Source organism: Delphinus delphis, chromosome 9 (assembly GCF_949987515.2).
Source record: "Delphinus delphis chromosome 9, mDelDel1.2, whole genome shotgun sequence".
Lineage (NCBI taxonomy): Eukaryota > Metazoa > Chordata > Mammalia > Artiodactyla > Delphinidae > Delphinus > Delphinus delphis.
Window position 1 is genome coordinate 19,420,316 of NC_082691.1, and position 22,879 is coordinate 19,443,194.

The 22,879-nt window shown below is 40.6% G+C and overlaps 1 protein-coding gene across 2 annotated transcripts in view; it reads left to right on the forward strand.

Annotated features, from left to right (window-relative positions):
* PUS7 (pseudouridine synthase 7) overlaps nt 1-22,879 on the forward strand; it is a 57,372-nt gene that overhangs the window by 28,788 nt on the left and 5,705 nt on the right. For both annotated transcript variants that reach the window (XR_009520593.1, XM_060020274.1), the window contains exons 7-12: nt 411-488; nt 13,427-13,555; nt 14,201-14,326; nt 19,646-19,707; nt 20,571-20,731; nt 21,720-21,846. Coding sequence is in view for 1 of the 2 variants with exons in the window: in XM_060020274.1 (XP_059876257.1) it covers nt 411-488; nt 13,427-13,555; nt 14,201-14,326; nt 19,646-19,707; nt 20,571-20,731; nt 21,720-21,846 (683 nt within the window). In the remaining variant the exon portion in view is untranslated. The remainder of the gene's footprint in view (nt 1-410; nt 489-13,426; nt 13,556-14,200; nt 14,327-19,645; nt 19,708-20,570; nt 20,732-21,719; nt 21,847-22,879) is intronic.

Consider the following 22,879-nt stretch of genomic DNA (forward strand, 5'->3'; position numbering starts at 1 on the left):
ATCATTTACTTTCTTAGCTTGCACACTAATTTATGTTTTCCTGGTTTTTTTTTTTTTTTTTTTTTTTTTTGTGGTACGCGGGCCTCTAACTGTCGTGGCCTCTCCCGTTGCGGAGCACAGGCTCCGGATGCGCAGACTCAGCGGCCATGGCTCACGGGCCCAGCCGCTCCGCAGCATGTGGGATCTTCCCGGACCAGGGCATGAACCCGCGTCCCCTGCATCGGCAGGCGGACTCTCAACCATTACGCCACCAGGGAAGCCCTCCTGGGTATATTTTTAAATAAAGTTTGTCCTTACTCTTCTCTTATTCTGTTACGGTTTTAAGTATATTTATTTTAAATCTTAATTTATGAGAAGCATGATTTCCTAATGGTACGTGACTTCAGATGATTTTGTTTTTGTCTTATCAGAGTCAAGCCAAACATATTCTCCTACATGGGAACCAAAGATAAAAGGGCCATAACCGTTCAAGAGATTGCTGTTCTCAAGTAAGTAGTGAGTACATGTCAGGATTCGTACTGCAAAACTCCAAGCACCACCTTTCAGAGTTCTTGGATTTGCTTTGTGGAGTTTACCTCTTCCATCTTTAAATGGTGCCTCTGCCTATTCAAAAGATTGCTTTTCTATTTGTTTTTTTCTTCTTCCTTATCTGTATTTTCTAATGTTTTTGCAGCCAAAATGTTTTGCAGTAATTTTTAAAGGATTTTTGTGGTAGAGTCAAGAGAATAAGTGCCTCTTTCTCTCCTTTCTCTCTCTTTTTCATGCATTATTAAATATAAGTTATTTAAAATTACAGAACAGTGAATGAGGTCTTTTGTTACACTCTGGAGATGTACAGATGAAAAAGATGGCAGAGAGAAAAATAAATCAGAACTTATTGCACAGTGAGATAAATGCTAAAATAGAGGTATATTTGGGGTATTAGGGTAGACCTGATGACAGAGCTTGGCATTCCTTGTGGGGGGCAGGCCAGGGAGGTTTTCACAGAAAATGGCATCTAGATGAGGGCTTCTCTGCCTCTTCACTTCTGGCATTTTGGACTGGGTAATTCTTTGTTGTAGGGGCTGTCCTGTGCATTGTAGGATGTTTAGCAGCAGCCCTGGTCTCTACCCACTAGATGTCAGTAGCATTCCCTCTACTGATGTCAGCATTGTGACAAACAAAAATGTCTCCAGACATTTCTAAATGTCCCTTGAAGGGCAAAATAGCCCCTGGTTGAGAATCACTGGTCTAGATTCTAGAAGGATGGGTAGGAGTTTCCTAGGGCTGGGAGGGTCTAGGGTTGTTGGTTCCACACCAAGAAAAGAGCTTGTGAAAAGACACTGGAAAGGATTTGGGGAGCATAGCATATTTGGTACCTGGCAGGTGTTTGAGTTTTGTGGGAGCTTAGCAGGAAATAAGGCTTGATGGGTAGGCACGGTCCAGATCCTGAAGGGCCCTGAGGGTCATGTTAGGATCTTGGACTTGACCTTAATCTAAACAGGGGGAGTCGTGTGTAGGGACAGGCTTAGGGGTTGTCAGTGAGCAAGAGGGATGGAACGGAGATCGGGGCTACCGCCATATGCTGGGGCGGAGGACAGGGGCCTGAACCCAGTCAGTTCAGTGAAGGTCAGAGGGAAAGGAGGAAGTTGGACAAACTCAGGCTTCTGTCCTCATGCACCCCCTGAGGTAAGGAGTGGTGGGAGGGAGAAATAAAGGGGCAGGAGAAAACTTTGGGGGTGATGCAGATGTTCATTAGCTTGAATGTGGTGATGGTTTCATGGGTTTTAACATTCACGTTAAAACTTGTACATTTTGAGTATGTACGGTTTACCGTATGTTAATTTTGTCATGAAAAATAAAGTCATCTATGCTTGCTATCCCCGCTGAAAACAAATGCATGTATGTATTTGTACTTTTCCCATCTTTTCATAAAGAAGTTGAGGTGGCGCCTCCTCTTCGCTCCACAGTCACCTGCCATCTGGCTCCTTTCCCACCCCTCCTCTGATGCATTTGAGATAATGTCAGGATTGAGCTCCCGGTTGCATCCTAATGGATTTTCCGGTCCTTTCCTTCACTGACCCTGGGACAGTGGCGTGATGTCATAGTAAAGGCAGGGTGAGAACATCTCTCCGCGACTTCACTAGTGGTGCTGTGGTGTCGCTGTGTTTGAGGGAGAGCGGGAGGAGACACCTGAAGATGCCAGTGCTCTCTCCTGGTGGCCTGGTCTCTCTCTCCCTGAGATCCATGGAACGTGAGGTCGTCTCCTGAGAGTGTAGGGGGCAGGAGTGGGGAAGGGAGCTTTAAAAGAGTGTGAAGATTTGAAACAGCCTCTGTGGGTGATGGGCTCGTCAGCAGCTCCTGACAATAGTGTACCAGCAGTGACTCGAGGGCTTGGGCTTTCCATGCTCTGGATGGGGGGCACAGAAGGTTCTTGCCTTCTCTTTGGTGTCCTGAAATACCATTGTAGTCAACTCCTGTGCTTTCCGGCCGGCCAGCTCTGGGAATTTTTCCACGTAAATTAAAAAATGGATTGGTTCAGGGGCTTCCCTGGTGACGCAGTGGTTGAGAGTCCGCCTGCCGATGCAGGGGACATGGGTTCGTGCCCTGGTCCGGGAAGATCCCACATGCCACGGAGCGGCTGGGCCCGTGAGCCATGGCCACTGGGCCTGCACGTCCAGAGCCTGTGCTCCGCAACGGGAGAGGCTACACCAGTGAGAGGCCCGCGTACCGCAAAAAAAAAAAAAAAAAAAAGGATTGGTTCAATTTGTTTTCAACACAGAAGGAACTAGGTAGAAAATGAAAGTTCCACCATAATTGTACTCCCTCAGAGATTGCTTTGCTTACGGCTTGGTATATTTTTGTAGGGGACTCTTTTTTCCTTATAAACCGAAATATTTATTTTAAATGTGTTCTTTTCTTGCAAACAATAAATGATGCACCTCTTTCCCTGTTAATAAGTAGCAAAAGATATTTAAATATATGGATGCATCCTAATTTATGAACTACTGTTCTATTTCTGAATGTTTACATAGTTTCCCATTTCTTGCTATTATAAGCAGTTCCATGATGAACATATTGGGAGTTAAATCTTGGCACACATCTGTGATAACTTCATTAAGATAAGCTTAGCAGCGGAATTACTGCCTTAAAGGGAATGTGAAATTCTAGGTTTTAGGTTTTTGTTAGCAGAGTTTACTTGCCCTGTAGAAAGGTGGTACCAGTTTATCACCTTTATTCTTCTCCAGAATCCTCCCTGACACATATCACGATCTAAGAAAAAAATAATTTACTAATTTGAGGGTCAAAAAATGTCATCTCGTTATTTTCTGTTGCATTTTATGATGTGACATCTTTGAAGCGTGAAGGTACTTATTTCTCTTCTTCGTCAGCCACCAGGTGTCATACTTGATCACAGTGTGGCTCTATTCATAGACCTTTGCTGCCTTTATCATCTTCCTGTTGACTTAGTAAGAAACCATATTAGACACCTCAGTGCTGGCCTTTGGAAAGCACATAGCACTTATCTTGCGGATGCAGGCTGCACCCTTCGTTTGCTTAATGGGTACGTGGGGCTGGGCAGATTGGCCTTTCCCGTGAGAACTGGTGGACAGGATAAACCCACTCCGCCACACAAGGATTTTAATTATTGCTGAATTGATCAATCCTCCGGATAAGCAGCATTTCAGCTTCATGTAACTCTCCAAAGTCACCTAGTAGTTTTAACAGGATCTCAAGCAGGAACAGCCTCATTCAGCATGATTTGTTTCTTTTCCTGCCTCTTCCTGCCAGTCTCCTTTCTGAGTTGGGCCAGTATTTCCCTGGCTTTGTTAATAAAGGCTTTTTTGTGCAACATGCTGCTTAGGTTGGCTCCTGATGTTTAAACGCAAGATTTTGGTCGTCCCAAGTTACTCACAGAATTGCTGTGAACTGACAGCCGAAGAGCTTGATCCAGGATCATCAAAGTTAAAACTATGAACAGTACCGTGAAAAGTATTGTCAGCTTCATTCCATCAGTTCTCAGGGGGCACCCACACCACTGAGAACTGAGTGTAGCTCTTGCTTTCTGCTGTGCTAGTGGGTTTCAGAAATATATGTTGTGTATTTAAGAATAGACAGTAGAATATGATTCAGCCATGAAAAGGAATGAAGTACTGATACATACTATGACATGGATTAAAACATTATGCTAAATAAAAGAAGTCATACACAGAAGGCCACATACTATATGGTTATATTTGTATGAAATGTCCCAAATAGGGAAATCCGTAGAGACAAAGTAGATTAGTGGTTGCTAGGAGCCGCAGATCTAGGGAATGGGGTCAGTGGGTGTAGGGTTTCTTTTGGAGGTGAGAGAAATGTTCTGGAATTAGATAGTGGTGACAGTTGCATAACATTGTGAATATACTAGAGACCACTGAATTGTACACTTTATAATGGTTAAAATGATAACTTTTTGTTATGTTAATTTTAGCTCAACTTAAAAAAAAAAAAAAAAGAACAGAGCTGTCTTTCATGGCTGTTGGGCATCAGTCTTCATAAGCTCTCTCCAGAGCTGCCAAGTTGCTTATCTGATTCCTTCTTTCCTCCTGACTCTTATTAAATATTCCATTCGTTTCTACAACAGTAGTTGCTGACCAAAGAGGGGTTCTGTCCTCCTGGTTCTCCCTCTGTTCACCTCCATCCTCTCCTGCCTGGACTCCAGGATACTGTTTCTGGATTAATTTATGCCCTGTGGCTCTCCCATTGTCCCTACATATCTGAAGTCAAGGACGTGGTGCCCTTTTGGAAATGTTGGAAATTCAGAGGCTGCAGAGCAGGGGCACACACCTCTGTGGGGCTGCTTCCATGATTAGCTGCTCTGGGTTGATAGACCAGGCACTTTGGGGCAGAACAGCCTCTCGTGCAGGCCCTGGGCCCAGGAGCCGCATCCAGGTCCTCCCAACCCCTGTATTTCCAGGCAAAGCTGGAACATGGCTCCTCATAACAAGAGCCAGCAGGAATGTGCTTAAGGACCAAGGCTGAAAAACACTGCACAGTCCAGAGTAGTAAAGAGAGAAGTGTTTTCAACAAAGTGAAGCACAGACACTCTTTGTTCTGGTAGTTCTCAGCGTAGATGTCTTTTCAGAGGAAGTCTGAATTCAGAAAAACTTAAAACGGCTTTCTTAGGCACAGTGATACACTGTGCAGCATTATTTGTGATTTTGAAAAATTGTAAACAACCCAGGTGACCCAAACTGGAAAATCTTAAATGAATGGCTAAATAAGTAAATTCCAATTGATGAATTATTTTTGACCATATTAGATTATTTGTAATTTTCAAAAAGGCTCTTTATTAAAGGAAAGGGCAAAGTGTGAAAGTCTCAAATGAAAAACCAATGTCCTGTTTAATGGTGAAATACTAGAGCATTTTATTAGAGCTGGGAACAAAGTAAATAAAGATGACCACACTATTACCACTATTTATCATTGTTCTAGGCATACTGTAATACAAAAAACAAAATTAAGAAATAAGTGGTGTAAAAATTATAAGGGAGGAGGCCAAATTGCAGTTTTTGTTACTGATATTTTATTGTTTCTACGCAAGGAGTTGACTGAAAGTTATACAAGATAGGAAAGATTATGTACAAAAATCAATATTCAGATGAGAGCCAATTAGAAATTATAATGGAAAAAACTCTTTTACACAGAAAAAGTTTAAAAGAAAAGAAAAGAACATACCTAGAAACAAAGATTTTTGTAAAGTATAAGATCTCTCTCTATGAAGAAACTTTGAAATGCTATTGATCGATGTAAAAGGACTTGAATTAATGAATGCTATAACCTGTTCTTGGATACATATAAATGTTCTCTAATGAACAAATGTATAAATTTGTGCTGATACTAATGAAAATTCCAATAGAATGTTTCAGTGTAATCAAGCTGATCATAATGTGGGAAAGACACAGAACTAGCCATAAAAATTCTGGAAAAAGTGACTAATAAAGGGGTATTAGCCTCAGTATATATATATGACATATCTATAAAAATAAAAAATATATGTATAAATACATATAGATTTTCATTTTTAAAATGTTTTCATTGAAACATTCTCATGATGATTTCTGCTGTGGGGTAAATTGTACGCTTAGACTAGTAAAACATTTTAACTACACTTTCCACCCTAAGATATTTCTGGATTTATAGTAATCGATTTCTCTAACTTACCACCTGTTTTTATTTTTTTTAATTTATTTTTTTTGAAGTGTAGTTGATTTACATTGTTTCAGGTGTACAGCAAAGTCAGTTTTATACTTATATATATATATATATATATATATGTATATACACGCACAGACACACACACACACGCATATATTCTTTTTCAGATTCTTTCCCATTATTGGTTTTTACAAGATACTGAATATAGTTCCCTGTACTATACAGTACGACGTTGTTTATTTTATATATAGTATTGTATGTATGTTAATCTCACATTCCCAGTTTATTCCTCTCTTCCCCCTTTCCCCTGTGGTAACCATAAGTTTGTTCTCTATGTCTGTGAGTCTGTTTCTGTTTTGTAAATAAGTTCATTTGTATATATTTTTTTACCACATATAAGTAAAAGCATATAATATTTGTCTTTGTCTGACTTACTTCACTTGGTATGATAATCTCCAGGTCCATCCGTGTTGCTGCAAATGGCATTATTTCATTCTTTGTTATGGCTGAGTAATATTCTATTGTATGTAGGTACCACATCTTCTGTAGCCATTCATCTTTCAATAGACATTTAGGTTGTTTCCATGTCTTGACTCTTGTAAATAGCGCTGCTATGAACGCTGGGGCGCATGTATCATTTTTTTTTAAAATATATTTATTTATTTATTTTTGGCTGCGTTGGGTCTCCGTTGCTGTGCGTGGGCTTTCTCTAGTTGCAGCGAGCGGGGCCTAGTCTTTGTTCCGGTGTGCGGGCTTCTTATTACGGTGGCTTCTCTTTTTGCAGAGCATGGGCTCTAGGCATGCGGGCTCAGTAGTTGTGGCTCATGGGCTCTAGCGCGCAGGCTCATTAGTTGTGGTGCACGGGCTTAGTTGCTCCACGGCATGTGGGATCTTCCCGGACCAGGGCTCGAACCCATGTCCCCTGCCTTGGCAGGCGGATTCTTAACCACTGTACCACCAGGGAAGCCCACATGCATCTTTTTAAATTAGAGTTTTCATCTTCTCTGGGTATATGCCCGGGAGTGGGATTGCTAGATCATATGGCATCTCTATTTTTAGTTTTTTAAGGAACCTTGATACTCTTCTCCATAGTGGCTGTTACCAATTTACATTCCCGCCAACAGTGTAGGAGCGTTCCCTTTTCTCTACACCCTCTCCAGCATTTGTTATTTGTAGGCTTTTTAATGGTCATTCTGACTGGTGCGAAGTGGTACCTCACTGTAGTTTTGATTTGCATGTCTCTTAATAATTAGCAAGATTGAGCATCTTTTCATGTACCTGTTGGCCATCTGTATGTCTTTTTTGGAGAAATGTCTATTTAGGTCTTCTGCCCATTTTTTGATTGGTTTTTTTTTTTTTTGATAATGAGCTATATAAACTGTTTGTATATTTTGCAAATTAAGCCCTCGTTGGTTGCATCATTTGTAAATATTTTCTTCCAGTCTGTTGTCTTTTTGTTTTGTTTATGATTTCCTACGCTGTGCAAAAGCTTTTATGTTTAATTAGATCCCATTCGTTTATTTTTGCTTTTGTTTCCATTACTCTAGGAGATGGACACAAGAAAACAGTGCTATGATTTATGTCAAAGCATGTTCTTTTAAAATAATTAATTAATTAGTTAATTAATTTATGGCTGCGTTGGGTCTTCGTTGCTGTGCGCAGGCTTTCTCTAGTTGTGGCGAGCCGGGCCTAGTCTTTGTTCTGTTGTGCGGCCTTCTCATTGCGGTGGCTTCTCGTTGCAGAGCATGGGCTCTAGGCATGCGGGCTTCAGTAGTTGTGGCGCATGGGCTCAGTAGTTGTGGCTCGCGGGCTCTAGAGCGCAGGCTCAGTAGTTGGGGCGCACGAGCTTAGCTGCTCTGCAACATGTGGAATCTTCCCGGACCAGGGCTCAAACCCGTGTCTCCTGCATTGGCAGGTGGATTCTTAACCAGTGTGCCACCAGGGAAGCCCAAAGCATGTTCTGCCTATATTTTTTTCTAGGATTTTTATAGTATCTGGTCTTACATTTAGGTCTTTAATCCATTTTGAGTTTATTTTTGTTTATGTTGTTAGAGAATGTTCTAATTTCATTCTTTTACATGTAGCTGTCCAGCCTCAGTATATTTTAAAGCATATTATAGAAGTATAGTAGGGACTTCCCTGGCAGTCCATTGGTTAAGACTCCACACTCCTAAGGCATGGGGCACAGGTTCGATCCCTGGTTGGGGAACGAAGATCCCACATGCTGCGTTGCATGGCCAAAAAAGTATAGCAGTTAAAGCAATATGATACTGGCACATAAACGGGTAGCATTAGAATAATTACAGACCCAGATATATCCACAGAGTTAGTGTGTAAGCAAGTAGCATTTAAAATAAGCAAAGAAGAGTGTTGGTTGTTTTGTTTGTTTTCTAATTTATTAGTTGCAGCAGGTGGGCTCCTTAGTTGTGGCATGTGAACTCTTAGCTGCGGCATGCATGTGGGATATAGTTCCCTGACCAGGGATCGAACCCTGGCCCCCTGCATTGGGAGTGTGGAGTCTTAACCACTGTGCCACCAGGGAAGTCCCAAAGAAAAGTTCTGAGTCAGTGAATTTGTTGAAATGACTGAGTAGCCACCTGAAAAAAAAAAATTAAATTGACTCCTTACCTGAGTTTTTATATGTCTTCACTGGAAGAGGCAAAGCTTTGCCAAATATTAACAAAGCCATTTGAAAGGCGGTATCAGCCACAGTGTCACTGCGAAGATAGATGGAGAGAGAGAGATATATGATATTACAGATAGATGTAATATGAATATTTATCTTTTGTAACCAGGTCCTGGGTGTAGTATTTATACTCCTCAATCTGCCTTTTAAAAAAAGACAAAAAGCCAAAAGATACGTGTATGCTGATAATTTAAAATGCAGAACCAAAGCCACTGAGCAGCAGCTGATACTGTTACTGACTTGTGTGTGAACAGCTTTCCCCTCTTTTTTCCTTAACCTCCTTGTTGCCTAGGATGAAGAGAGTCCAAAATTTAAAGCAGAGCGGGAGAACTTGACCTCCTCCCATTCCTCTCTAAACGAGCCACTTTGGGCATCAGTAGTTGACTGGGGAGAGTAAACAGAAACTGCCAGTCAAAGCCCCTGGGACTCCAGTACCAGAGTTCTTTTCTTCTTTGCCACAACCATTGTAGACTTTAAAAGACCAGTAAGTCAAGATTAGTGTGTTAGGGACAGCATGGAGGCCAGCACTGCTGTAAATGAGACATGATGAAAAGTACGTCACTACTGTTGGCCAGAAGGAGACAAAAGGAAAAGTACCCTTTTTACTCTAAAACAATAATAACTGGGGCTTCCCTGGTGGCGCAGTGGTTAGGATTGCGCCTGCCAATGCAGGGGACACGGGTTCGAGCCTTGGTCCGGGAGGATCCCACATGCCACGGAGCGGCTAAGCCCGTGTGCCACGACTACTGAGCCTGTACTCTAGAGCCTGCGAGCCACAACTACTGAGCCCACGCGCCTAGAGCCTGTGCTGCGTGACGGTAGAGGCCACCACAACCAAGAGTAGCCCCACTCACCACAATTGGAGAAGGCCTGCGCGCAGCAACGAGGACCCAGTGCAGCCAATAAATAAATAAGTAAATAAATTCATAAAAAACAACAACAACTGCAAAAGTACTCTACTTATACCTGGGGATACTATTTAAAAAAAATAATCTCTGACGAGGGACACCCTTCCTAAATAGACTTAAATCCCAGAGCTATTTGGAAAAAATTCGACTAACTAAAATGCAACTAACTAAATTTCAACTAACTGAAAATCAGCAGACTCACAGACTTAGAGAACGAACTTACGGTTACCAGGGTGGAGGGGAGGGGGGAGGGATAGTTAGGGAGTTTGGGATTGACATGTACACACTGCTGTATTTAAAATGGATAACCAGGGCTTCCCCAGTGGCACAATGGTTAAGAATCCGCCTGCCAGTGCAGAGTACACGGGTTCAAGCCCTTGTCCAGGGAGATCCTATATGCTGCGGAGCAACTAAGGCCGGGCACCACTACTACTGAGCCTGTGCTCTAGAGCCTGCAAGCCACGACTCCTGAAGCCTGCATGCCTAGAGCCCGTGCTCTGCAAAGAGAAGCCACCACAGCGAGAAGCCTGCACACCGCAGCAAAGAGTAGTCCCCACTCTCTTCAATTAGAGAAAGCCCACACGCAACAATGAAGACCCAACACAGCCAAAAATAAATAAATAAATAAAAAAATTTTTTTAAATCAAAATAAAATTAAAATTAAAAAGAAAAGATAACCAACTAGGACCTACTGTATAGCACAGAAAACTCTGCTCTATATTATCTAACAACCTAAATGGGAAAATGAAAAAAAAATTTTTTACTGTACAGTCCTATTTGTAGAAGAACGCCAGCTAATATAGGAGGAATGGTGGGTATAGAAAAACAGTCTTTTGCAGTCAACACAGTAATATTTGCCTCAGCCAACAATTACCCTTGGGAGACTTCCCTGCTGGTCCAGTGGTTAAGACTCTGTGCTTCCAATGCAGGCAGTGCGGGTTCCATCCCTGTTCTGGGAGCTGGGATCCCACATGCAGCACAGCGAAAAAAAAAAAATACTAAAAAATTATCCTCGGGTACCTAAACAGTTGGATGAAAGACTATGGGGGAAGAGGATAGTCACAGAATTTTTAAAATGTCACCCCACAGGTTACCAACTAAAAAAAGGGAAAGGAGAGAGAGGTACCGTTTCGCTGTGATACACTGAAAAAGCCACAGCATCACCTACGTGATATTCCCACCAAAATCTGAGCATCTTAATGTGAGGAAACAATGATTGTCCTGGTTCTTGATTAGATCCTGAATTTAAGGAGGTTTAAAAAAAAAATCTAAGTGATGTTATTGGGGGAATTGGGTGAATTGGATGTGGACTGTTCAGCAGTGGCCTTGAATTCACATTGGCTTTGTGAGGGTGACTGGTGGTTAGAAACGTGGGAGACCCTGCTGTTCTTAGGAGACACACTGCAGTCACTTTAGGGGTGAGGTGTTCCTAGTCTGCAGGTCACTCTCACATGGTTCAGAAAAATACATAGGTTTTACCTGCATGTGTGTATGTATGCGTATATGTGTAATGTGTGGGTGTTCATATATCTAGAAATATATGTAAAGTAAATCTGGGAAATGGTTAGCAATTGGTAAATCTACAGGTGAGGTATAAGACCTTTCGTTATATTGTTGCCAATTTTCTCCAGTTTGATTTTTTTTAACATGAAGTTGGGAAATTTTCTAAAGTGTAAAATATTATGAATAAACTCACAAAATGGGAGATAATATTTGCAAGCTATGTGGTAAAGGGTAGATTTCCTTAATATATGAAAACAGAAGAATATTAACAATCCAATAAAAAAATAAATAGTAGGACGAACAGGTACTTCACAGTCAAGATAATGAAGAAATGTTTAGTTTCTCTCATAGTAAGCATTCAGATAAAAATCAAAATAGCATTTTTTAAAAATAAATAAATTTATTTATTTTTGGCTGCGTTGGGTCTTCGTTGCTGTGTGGGCTTTCTCTGGTTGCGGTGAGCGGGGGGCTACTCTTCATCGTGGTGCGTGGGCTTTAGTAGTTGTGGCACGTGGGCTCAGTAGTTGTGGCTCTCGGGCTCTAGAGCGCAGGCTCAGTAATTGTGGCGCGTGGGCTTAGTTGCTCCGCGGCATGTGGGATCTTCCCAGACCAGGGCTCGAACCTGTGTCCCCTGCACTGACAGACGGATTCTTAACGACTGCACCACTAGGGAAGCCCCAAGGTAGCATTTTTAACTTATCAGCCTGACAGAGCTCAAAAAGGTTTATAACATCCTGTGTGAGGAGACACAGGCCTGAGGAAGTAGGAACTTACATATTAATGGTGTGAGTGTGAATTGGTGTAACTGTTTTGGAGGGCAATAGGCGTTAAAATTTAAGATCCCTGCCTTCTAATTCTAGGGGCTTGTCTGAATCATTCACTTATGTAGATGCACCAAGAAGTCTATACGAGGGTATGTGTTATAGAATGGATTGTAATAGCAAAAGATGGGTAGCAATTTAAATGCCCATCACAGGGGACTGGTCAGATAAAGGTCAGAGAAAGGATCCAGGCAGTGCAGCAGCCATTCTTCGAAGCTGTACACAGAGTGAGGCAGCTCTAGAAGGACTGTATGCATAAGCCAAGTCTGTAATATGCATTTTTTCAGTGAATATAAGCAAGATGCTGAACAATTTATAATGTAACAAAAATTGTTTTTTGAAAGGGAAGATCTGGATGCTAGTTACATGGTTGTGTTCACTTTGTGAAAATCCGTCAAGCAGAACACTTACGATCTGTGCACTTTTCTGTATATATAACATATGTATTAAAAGCTTACAAAGAAATTCCAAAAAGAGAGAAGACAATAGGTATACCTGTGTGTACAGAAAGTGTTACTAGAAGAATAGACAAGAAACTTTTAATGTTGGCTGCCAGTGGGGAGGGGTATTGAGGGATAGAGATAGAACAGAGGCCTTTCAGTACTGTATTTCTTTTTCTATGTGTATTACTATTAAAGAAGTTAAGAAGTTTTTCATGAAAATTTTATCATGCCATTTAAATGATAGCAGGAGGGTACAGATTATGGTAGGATTCTGACTACATATATATAGTCAGATAAAGATAAATATTATATAAATATATTTGACATGAATTTAAGAAAGAAAGAATGGAAGGAAATTCAAAGTTAGATATTAACAGATTTTTTTTTCAGGTGATGAAACTGAATTTTTTTTTTTCTTCTGTACTTTTCTGTATTTTTCCAAGTTTTCTGTAGTGAGTTTACAATACTTTTCTGAGGGACAAAAATGAAAATATGACTTTTTTAATGCTTAATAACTATCTTTTTACCTGTAGGGATTGCTCTCTGCTCCCTTTCTCACCCCTCTTCCCTCACAAAAACTAGAAAATTTCACAGATGATACTATTCCATTATCAGTATGTAAGTAACATGAGGCTCTAAGAATATAAATATGGCCCAGGTTACATCATTCCAATAGGAACAGGTGTCCTCATGCTGGAGGAACATTCCAGAGGCAAATGAAAGGTAGGCTCACCCCACCAGCTGCGGTGCCTTTCTTTTCTATCGTCACAGTGTGTAGTCTCATTTCAAGCTGCTGTTTTCTGTAGTAAAGTGTCCTAGACCATTTTAGCCAAGCGATAGCTCATGACCCTCTTTCTGCTCCTTTTTTTATTTCGTATTTTTTAGAATAACTGCACAAAGACTTGCCCACTTGAATAAGTGCTTGATGAACTTTAAACTAGGGAATTTCAGCTATCAGAAAAACCCTCTGAAATTGGGAGAGCTTCAAGGGAATCACTTCACTGTTGTCCTCAGGTAAAGAGCTGTGGGTATGAATGCAGACCAGAGAGGGTCTTGCTGTGTCACCTTGAGTCTGTTCAGAACAGTTGTTAATCCCAGTGAGCTGGTGCAGATGCCCGTGGCAGCCGGGAAGGCGGGGTGGGGCCCAATGAGGCTGGGAGAGCAAACACAGCTGCAGTGTTTGTACCAACACGCCCACCCCTCTAAAAACTCAGCACCACCTTTGGAAAGAAGCTGTCTCCTTGAAATACAAAAGACGGCCTATGATTCCACTCATATTCAGTACCTAGAATAGGCAAATTCATAGACGTAGGATGTAGAATAAAAGTAACCTGGGGTATAAGGTGTGGGCGGGGAGATGGAGAGCTACTGTTTAATAGGTGCGGAGGTTAGATTTGCGAAGATGAAGATAGTGGTAAAGGTTGCACAACGTTGTGAATGTACTTAATGCTACTGTATTGCATACTTAGAAATGGCTAAAAAGGTAAATTTAGTGTTGTGTATATGTCACAATTTTTTAAAAAGACAGTGTCCTCAGGAGGTAGAAAGCTGCAGGGGGCAAGGGAAAGGCAGAGAAGCCAAGCCATGTCACTTGTGATATGCATCCCTGAATGTGTTGGCCTGTACATTTTTTTCTCTGGGTAATTTGGGCCCCTACAGAAATATTACTGGAACTGACGACCAAGTGGAACAAGCCATGAACTCTCTCAAGGAGATTGGATTTATTAACTACTATGGAATGCAAAGGTTTGGAACCACAGCCGTCCCCACATATCAAGTTGGAAGGTTTGTATTTAATTTCTTAACTTTCGTCTAAAAGAGCTCTCTCCTTAAAAAAAAAGAAGCAGGATGTTTTTTGTTGGTGGTGTTTTTAATTATTTCTAGATTTCCTAGAAAAAATGGAAATCTGAGCCAAACGAAGCAGTGTGTCTCATCCTTTTGGATGACCAACTGATCCACAGCCTCCTTCTGTTTTATGATAATACATGCACAAGGTGAAAAAATAAATCAGAGTTCAAAAAGATATAACTTGAAAAGTAAAGTTTTTCTCTCTCCCCTGATAGCCCATCCAGAGATTCTATTTTATTTTCTTTTTTACAGGTAAATGTTGGCTCAGTAAGTGACCCAACAGTAGCAGTTGGGTAACTCAGACCCAAAGTAGCCTGAAGGAGATGGTGTAGTTTATGATCTCTGTTAACAAGTGCTTCCTAGTTTCTTAAACTTGTACCTGCCCTTCCCCCATCCTTTAAAGAAAGTGGTATAGGGTGCAATTAGCAAGTAAAATTTATTTTAATAACTCTCTGATTAGCTTTGAGATAACAGGAAATCTCTGTACTGCGAGCTAGAGTGGGAATGCCATCAATAAATACTTGGGTTTATAAACTTACTTATGCTCTCCTGCTGTCCAGCAGAGACTGTGTTACCTAAATAATTATTCACCTGGCAGTTAGAACTGTGGAAGTCTGAGTTGGAAGTGATCTGAGAGGTTTAGTTCATGTTCTTCCTGGTGCTTCAAATCCTTTATTTTAGCAAAGATGAAATCTCGGCTTAGGGAGCCTGCCCAGGCTCACTAGTTGGTCAGGTGCAGCACTGAGAATAGAGGGGCTCTTCTTGAATCAGTCCATGGTTCAGCAGCTGACTCCATGAAGTTGCATTTGTTCATGCATCTTTAAGAGCACAAAATGAAAAATGTCATGTAGTATTTCCTCTACCTCTTTGAGGCAGTGTTAGGGTTAAAAGCTCAGGCAGAAGGGAGTAATTCCCTGGCAGTCCAGTGGTTAGGACTGTGCGCTTTCGCTGCCTAGGGCCTGGGTTCAGTCCCTGGTGGGGGAACTAAGATCCTGCAAGCCTTGCGGTTCAGCCAAAAAAAAAAAAAAAAAAAAAAAGGCAAAACAAAACCCCTCAGGCATTGAAGTCAGATTTCAGTTCTGAGCCTCACATTAGTCATCTGTGAAATGGAAAGGATAACACCAACCTCACAGGGGTGGTGAAAATGAAGTAAGATGAAGTCTATGCAATACCTGTTTCTATGCCTAGCAGATAGGAAGTGCTCAATAAATGGAAAGTAATATATTAAAATTAGAATATACTAACCAGAGGAAAAAAATGTTGCCAGGAAGAACACTGTAATAAATAATAATCACTATTATTAGATAATAAAAGATAATATTTTCAATCTTGCTAATGTTCAGAGGACATTGATAATGAAGATGCTAATTGTACTGTGAGACAGAATATTTAAGAGAAGACTGTATCACCCATTGAATTTGTAGCTAATTCGGCAGAACAGCAGCCATGGGACCCTGTAAATTTTGCACTCCAAAGATAATGTAAAATAGCTAATGAAAATGACATCAGATTTATTCAGGGCCAAAGTTGCATTAACATGCCCAAGTATAAAGTCAGTATATAGTCCATTCAGAATTCCTAACCAACAATTTGTAAAACACAAGAATGTTTCCTAGTTTCAGAGTAGCCCACTGTTACCACCACAGGACCACCTAAAGAAAAAAACCTCAGTTTATAGTTTAAAGGTGGAAGAATGACTTGAATCCAAAATATTTAAAGAACTGTTATGACTCAAAAACAAAAAGACAGATAACCTAAAAATGGGCAAAAAATCTGAGTAGACATTTCTCCATAGAACATAGACTAATGGCCAATAAGTACATAAAAAGATGCTTGACATCACTAAGGAATCACTAATCACTGGGAAAAAGCAATTCAAAACCACGATGAGATACTACTTCACACCCAGTACAATGGCTAAAATCAGAAAGACAGACAATAAATAAGTATGGGTGGGGGACTTCCTTGGTGGTGTAGTGGTTAAGAATCCACCTGCCAGGCTTCCTTGGTGGCGCAGTGGTTAGGAGTCCACCTGCCAATGCAGGGGACTCGGGTTCGAGCTCTGGTCTGGGAGGATCCCACATGCCACGGAGCAACTCAGCCCCTGCGCCACAACGGCTGAGCCTGCGTACTGCAACTGCTGAAGCCCTCATGCCTAGAACCTCTGCTCTGCAACATGAGAGGCCACTGCAATGAGAGGCCCGCACACCGCAGCGAGGAGCAACTAGAGAGAGCCCGCGCACAGCAACCAACACCCAACGTGGCCAATAATAAAATAAATAAATAAGAATCCACCTGCCAAAGCAGGGGACATGGGTTCAATCCCTGGTCCGGGAGGATCCCACATGCCGTGGAGCAACTAAGCCCCTGTGCCACAACTACTGAGCCTGTGCTCTACAGCCCGTGAGCCACAACTACTGAAGCCCGTGCCCCCGAGAGCCCACATGCCTCGACTACTGAGCCCGTGCACCGCAACTACTGAAGCCTGCGCACCTAGAGCCCATGCTCTGCGACAAGAGAAGCCACTGCAACGACAAGTAGACCTGGCTCGCTGCAACTAGAGAAAGCCCACGTGTAGCAACGAAGACCCAATGCAGCCAAAAAAGAAAAAAAAAAGTATTGTTGAGGATGTGGAGAACTTGGACCTCTCATGACCTGCTGGTGGGAATCTAAAATGGTACAGCCGTTTTGGGAAATAGTCTGGGTTTTCCCTACACGGTTAAATAATAGGGTTACCATATGACTTAGCTATTGTGTTCCTAGGAATATACTCAAGAGAATCGAATACATATGTCCAACATGAAAATTTACACTGATATTTATAGCAGCCAAAATTATGGAAACAACGCAGTTGTCTATCAGCTGATAGATGGATAAACAAAATGTGGCATATTAATACAATGGAACATTATTCAGCAGTAAAAGGGAACGAAGGACTGATACATGCTATGACTTGAATGAACCTTTAAAACATGCTCAGTGAAAGAAGCTAGTCACAAACGGCAACATAGTGTATGATTCATTATGTATGAAATGTCCAGGCTAGGCAAATCCATAGAATCAGAAAGTTGATGGGGCAGAGGTCATGGAGAATAAGTGGCTGCTGATGGGTTAGGGTTAGGATTTCTTTTCGGGGTGATGAAAATGTTCTAAAATTGATTGTGTAATGTTGCAAAATTCTGTAGTATACTAAAAGTCATTGAGTTGTGCACTTAAAGGATAAATTATGTGGTATGTGAGTTATACCTCAGTAAAACCGTTTAAAAAAAAAGTGGAACAAATCCTAATATATATGGTCAGATGATTTTTGACAAGGGTGACAAGATCATTCAATTGGCGAAAGGATAACTTTTCAACGAGTAAGTGTTGGGGATACTGGCTATCCACCTGCAAGAAAAAGAAAATGAAGTTGGAACTTTACTTTTACACTATATTAAAAAACTTAGGGCTTCCCTGGTGGCGCAGTGGTTAAGAATCCTCCTGCCAATGCAGGGGACATGCGTTCGAGCCCTGGTCCGGGAAGATCCCACGCACTACGGAGCAACTAAGCCCGTGTGCCACAACTACTGAGTCTGCACTCTAGAGCCCGCGTGCCACAACTACTGAAACCCGCCTGCCTAGAGCTCATGCTCCTCAGCAAGAGAGGCCACCACGATGAGGAGCCCGCGCACCGCAACAAAGAGTAGCCCCCGCTCGCCGCAACTAGAGAAAACCCGCATGTAGTGATGAAGACCCAACGTAGCCAAAAATAATAAAATAAATTTATTTTTTAGAAAATTAAAAAAATAAAAAAAGAAGGTGGAAGAAGGAAAGATACTGTCAGAAAAATAGAAAACATTTTAATGTGTGGTGAGCCAGATAGGATGGCTTGTTATAAACCAAATATATCCATCTTTAATATGGCGATATATACTGAACCTTCACGTGTGTGGTAGTATCTTAAAAGTGTTAAAAAGTCCTGTAGTTGAGAAATTTTAATATATTACACCAGATATTGGCAGACTTTCTCCGTAAAGGTAAATATTTAGGCTTTGTGGGCCATGGAGTGTGTGTAGTAGCTACTCAGCACTGCTGTTACATTGTGAAAGTAGCCAGAAATAATACATAAAGTAAGGATCACGGATGTTTTCCAATAAAACTATTTACAAAATCAAGTGGCCAGCCAGATAACAAAGGTTTTTGAGCACAGAAGTCTTTTTCCATGAAATCTGGCCCACTAGTTCCTAGTCTTGAATTAATATTGTATTCTTTTTGGAAATGTTACTGAAGGCCTAGGCAGCTGAATAACGTGTCACTTAGGAGTATATTTAAAGACTGATAGAGCATGGCTTGTTCCAGGACTTCAAGGATGGCCAGCAGTGGGATATCTATTAATCTAATTCATTGCATTAGTAGGTTAAATATCCATATGATCTCATCAGTAGATAAAACATCATTTTGTATAATTTAATACATAGAAATATATAGATAAACGTGAAAAATAAAAACGCTAGTTAAGTAGAAAAACAGAAAAATTAATAGAAGGGATTTTAATTTTCTTATGGTAGGGAGGGCCTTTCTCAGTATGACTCCAAGAGCAGAAATCTTAACCATAAAAAATGTTCAGATATGATACATGAAATACAACCTCTGTGTGATAAAAGAGAATATAATAAAAGTTAAAGAAAAAACTGCATACACTTAAAGATCAAGAAGTCTTGAAAACTACTCTCTGAAGTGTTAACAGTGTTTATTTTTTAAAGGTTAGATATCAGGTAACCTTTCTTATGTACTGTTTAATTTTAAAGAAGCATGTATAACTTATAATCAGCAAATGTAAAGATACTTCCATTTTGGCAAGAATAATAGAGAAGGATAAATTGTATTTATTCTCTTTATCTAGGCAAGAAAGTATTTAACATGGGAGACTTTTTTTGAGAAGTTTCAAATAAGTTTTAGTATATAAAGACAACTTTGATTTATACAGATAATACCATGTATAACAGCTTAAAGCATGACTAGGTAGTATTTATACTATAACAGCTTTCTAAAACTGTGAAATGATATTAAATGTTATGAGTAAACATTATATTTTTAATTTTCTTCTCTTAAGTTCTTTTGACATTTACATTTGAAACCTATGTTATATTAGTTTTTCTGCTTATTTTAAGTTTAATAAAATATATAAAGTTAATATGGTTTGTTACTCCACAGGCTTGGGCAAATAAAATTCATCTTAATGCAAAATTAAGTAAAATAAATGCTGTTTAATTTTAGAGCTATACTACAAAATTCCTGGGCTGAAGTCATGGATTTAATATTGAAACCCCGTTCTGGAGGTGAGAATAAAAATAATCTTAAGAAAAAAAAAAAGAATATATGACTAGGTATTCGTAGAATTGCTTTGAATTGAAGTATAGGTACAAATTGGGATCATTATTTCAGAATTTTTAAAACTGTTTTTAAAGTAAAAAGTATAGTTTATGTCTTTTTTTACACAAGTTTTATGTATATATTTGAGATTTATAATTTATATCTTATTTTCAGGTCTTTAGCTCATCTAATTTATTAATTCATAAATGAATACATTCATTTCCTTTTCTCCATGCCGTATTAAATCTCTGAACATATAGGAATCCAAACAGATTTCACTGGTGGTTATTTTTTAAAGCAAAATGTAATACAATATAAAAACTTGGCAAAAACACACTGAGGATTTTTAAGTTTGGAGAGTTCATTAAAAACTAATGTCATACTGTATGGAAAAGGATTTAAGTACCACTTTACAAATCAGCAAAATAATTCTGCCCACTTTGGATAATTATTCATTTGCAAGTTAAAAGAGATAAGGTTGTCTAATTTTATGGAAAGTAACCCATTAAATTTGACAATACAATAGAAAAAGAGAGGGAAGGAAGAAAGGACTACCAAGGTTTTGTCTGATGTTGAGTCAGCTTGATAATGAAGTCATTGGCTTTAAGTCCTGGGGTGGTAGCATGTTGAAAGCCATCTAGTTCTGTAAACTTTCTGCCCTTCCCATCTTTTCACTTTCTGATGATTATTCTCAGGTGACCAAAAGCGCTTCAGAGTATCTCTCTTACAAATAGCACTTTCTAATTTTGTGTTCTCTGTGAAGTGTTTTAAGTTATAGAACTGTCTTTTGGATAAATTGTTTAATCACAGCCTTTTTTCCCCCCACCAGCTGAAAAGGGGTACTTGGTTAAATGCAGGGAGGAATGGGCGAAGACCAAAGACCCAGCCGCTGCCCTCCGAAAACTACCTGTCAAAAGGTGTGTGGAAGGGCAGCTTCTCCGAGGACTTTCAAAATACGGACTGAAGAATATAGTCTCTGCATTTGGCATAGTGAGTGCAATTTGTGAAGTCAGGCACTGACTCGAGGTGGCTCAATGCTTTGAACTTTTTATCTTTAAATATTTTACTAAATTTTGGAAGAACAGAAGGTAAATAAGGATCCTTTGGCGATCTCTGAGAGGGGTGTTGCCTGCGGGATCCTTGCTGAGACCCTGGGTGGTGATGGGGGAGGGTGGTGGGTGCAGGCAGTGGGGCAGTGGTTGTTAACATGCAAGGCACGAGGAAAGCATCTGTGTGGAAAATACCTACGAGGAAATTTAAAAAGTATCTTGGTATTTGAGAAATTCAGAACCCATCATAGAGTTCATTTCTTAGTCTCTGTAGCATCAGAGCTGTAACCTGCTTCAGTGAGAGGGTTGCGCAGTAAGTGATCTAAATGACTACATTTTAGTGTGGTTTCTCTGTGGTGATTCAAGACTGGGTAGCATCATGGTAAGTGTAGCCTATACTGGTGTTTGTGTACTATAGTACAGATAGACTAAAGTTTAACTCCTAACTGTAAGTCTTGATTACTCTCCCCCAGATGTACAAAAAAATCAGGATTCCTGCTGCAGGAAATTAGTCGTCAGTTCAGTCATACAGGCTTTCTCCTTCCATAGAATTAGAAAGCACTGTTAGCTCTATGATTGAGGTGTAAATTCCTTGAGTTTGAAGTCTGTATCTTTGATTTAGGGTATAAATTCCAAAGCACTTGCTTTCTTCACATGAACGTCTGAACTGTGGGTGCAAAACGGGAGCCGCTGCAGCTGCTGCTGATCACGAACACCCCCTAGTCTGAGGGCTTCCGTCTCTAAAATTGGTGGCCGTGTGTCAGTTACTGTTTCTATAGGCTGTTAGAAAAATGGGAGATTGAAGTTATGAGTTTCTTGGACTAGGGGCACCACTAAACAAGTGGGATGTCTTGGAAAGTACAGTACTTTTAATATTTGGAATGTATATATTTTTTTCTCTTGCCTGTTTTTTATTTTTCTCCCGTCAGATACCAAGAAACAATCGCTTAATGTATATTCATAGCTATCAGAGCTATGTGTGGAACAACATGGTGAGCAAGAGGATTGAAGAGTACGGCCTGAACCCTGTCCCGGGGGACCTTGTTCTCAAAGGAGGTAAAAGGGCAGACACCATCCTTGCTCACCCAAACTTGGGTTCAGTTATTTGACACCAGTGCTTAACATCCAGCCTGGCTGCTGGTTAAGATAGCTGTCTGGTAAGCTTGAAAGGGAAAGACGTTGTAAGCTCAGACCGACTGGTATGGATCTGTCATATGTAATGAAAAATAGGCATCTGATTCGAAAATATGCACCTGACTCTCTCTGGGCTTCCATTTTCTCAACTAGGATAAGATTTGGACTAAGTGTTGCCTAAGATCCCTTTGCAAACCCTGATCTGGGTCTAGCTGATACTGTTCTACACTTCTGGGCGTACTTCAGCCTCCCTGCTGTCGTTGGCCAGTCTTAAACAGTTTCTTTAAGTCAACACAAGACTGGAGTGCACTTTACATGGGGCTGTGATATCGTAGACATTTAGTGCACACTCTGTGCCTGAAATGTTCATAAGACATGCAAACAGTCCCATCTGCTGTTGAGTCCTTACTGTGTGCTGGGCCTTCTGCTAAGTAAGCCCTTTACCTGCATCTTCTAGTTTAAAGCTCAGTATTACTGTGAAGCATTCTCTCTGTTCCTCACACGAGGTTCAGTCACTTACCCCAAGTTCCACAGCTGGTTAAAAAAAAAAGAGAAGGCTAGGACTTCCCTGGCGGGCCAGTGGTTAAGACTCCGCGCTTCCACTGCTGGGGACGTGGATTTGATCCCTGGTCGGGGAACTAAGATTCCACATGCCACTCAGTGTGGCCAAAAATAAATAAACATTAATTTTTTAAAAAAATTAAAAAGGGAGAGAGAAGTCTGGGAATCAAATCAAGTCTGTTTCCAAAGTCCGTTTCTTCCTGGCTACTTCCTGGAGACAGTCTGCTCATCTGCAGGTGTGCCCAGTAAATGCACTAAGCTTTTCATTTGTATGGAAATTTTAATTAATCTTTTCCTGATTTAATTTTTCCTCACCCAATATTGATCACATCTGGTGTATTTTAATGTCCCCTGTTCCACCACATTTCATCCTCTAAATACAGACGGGGTTTTT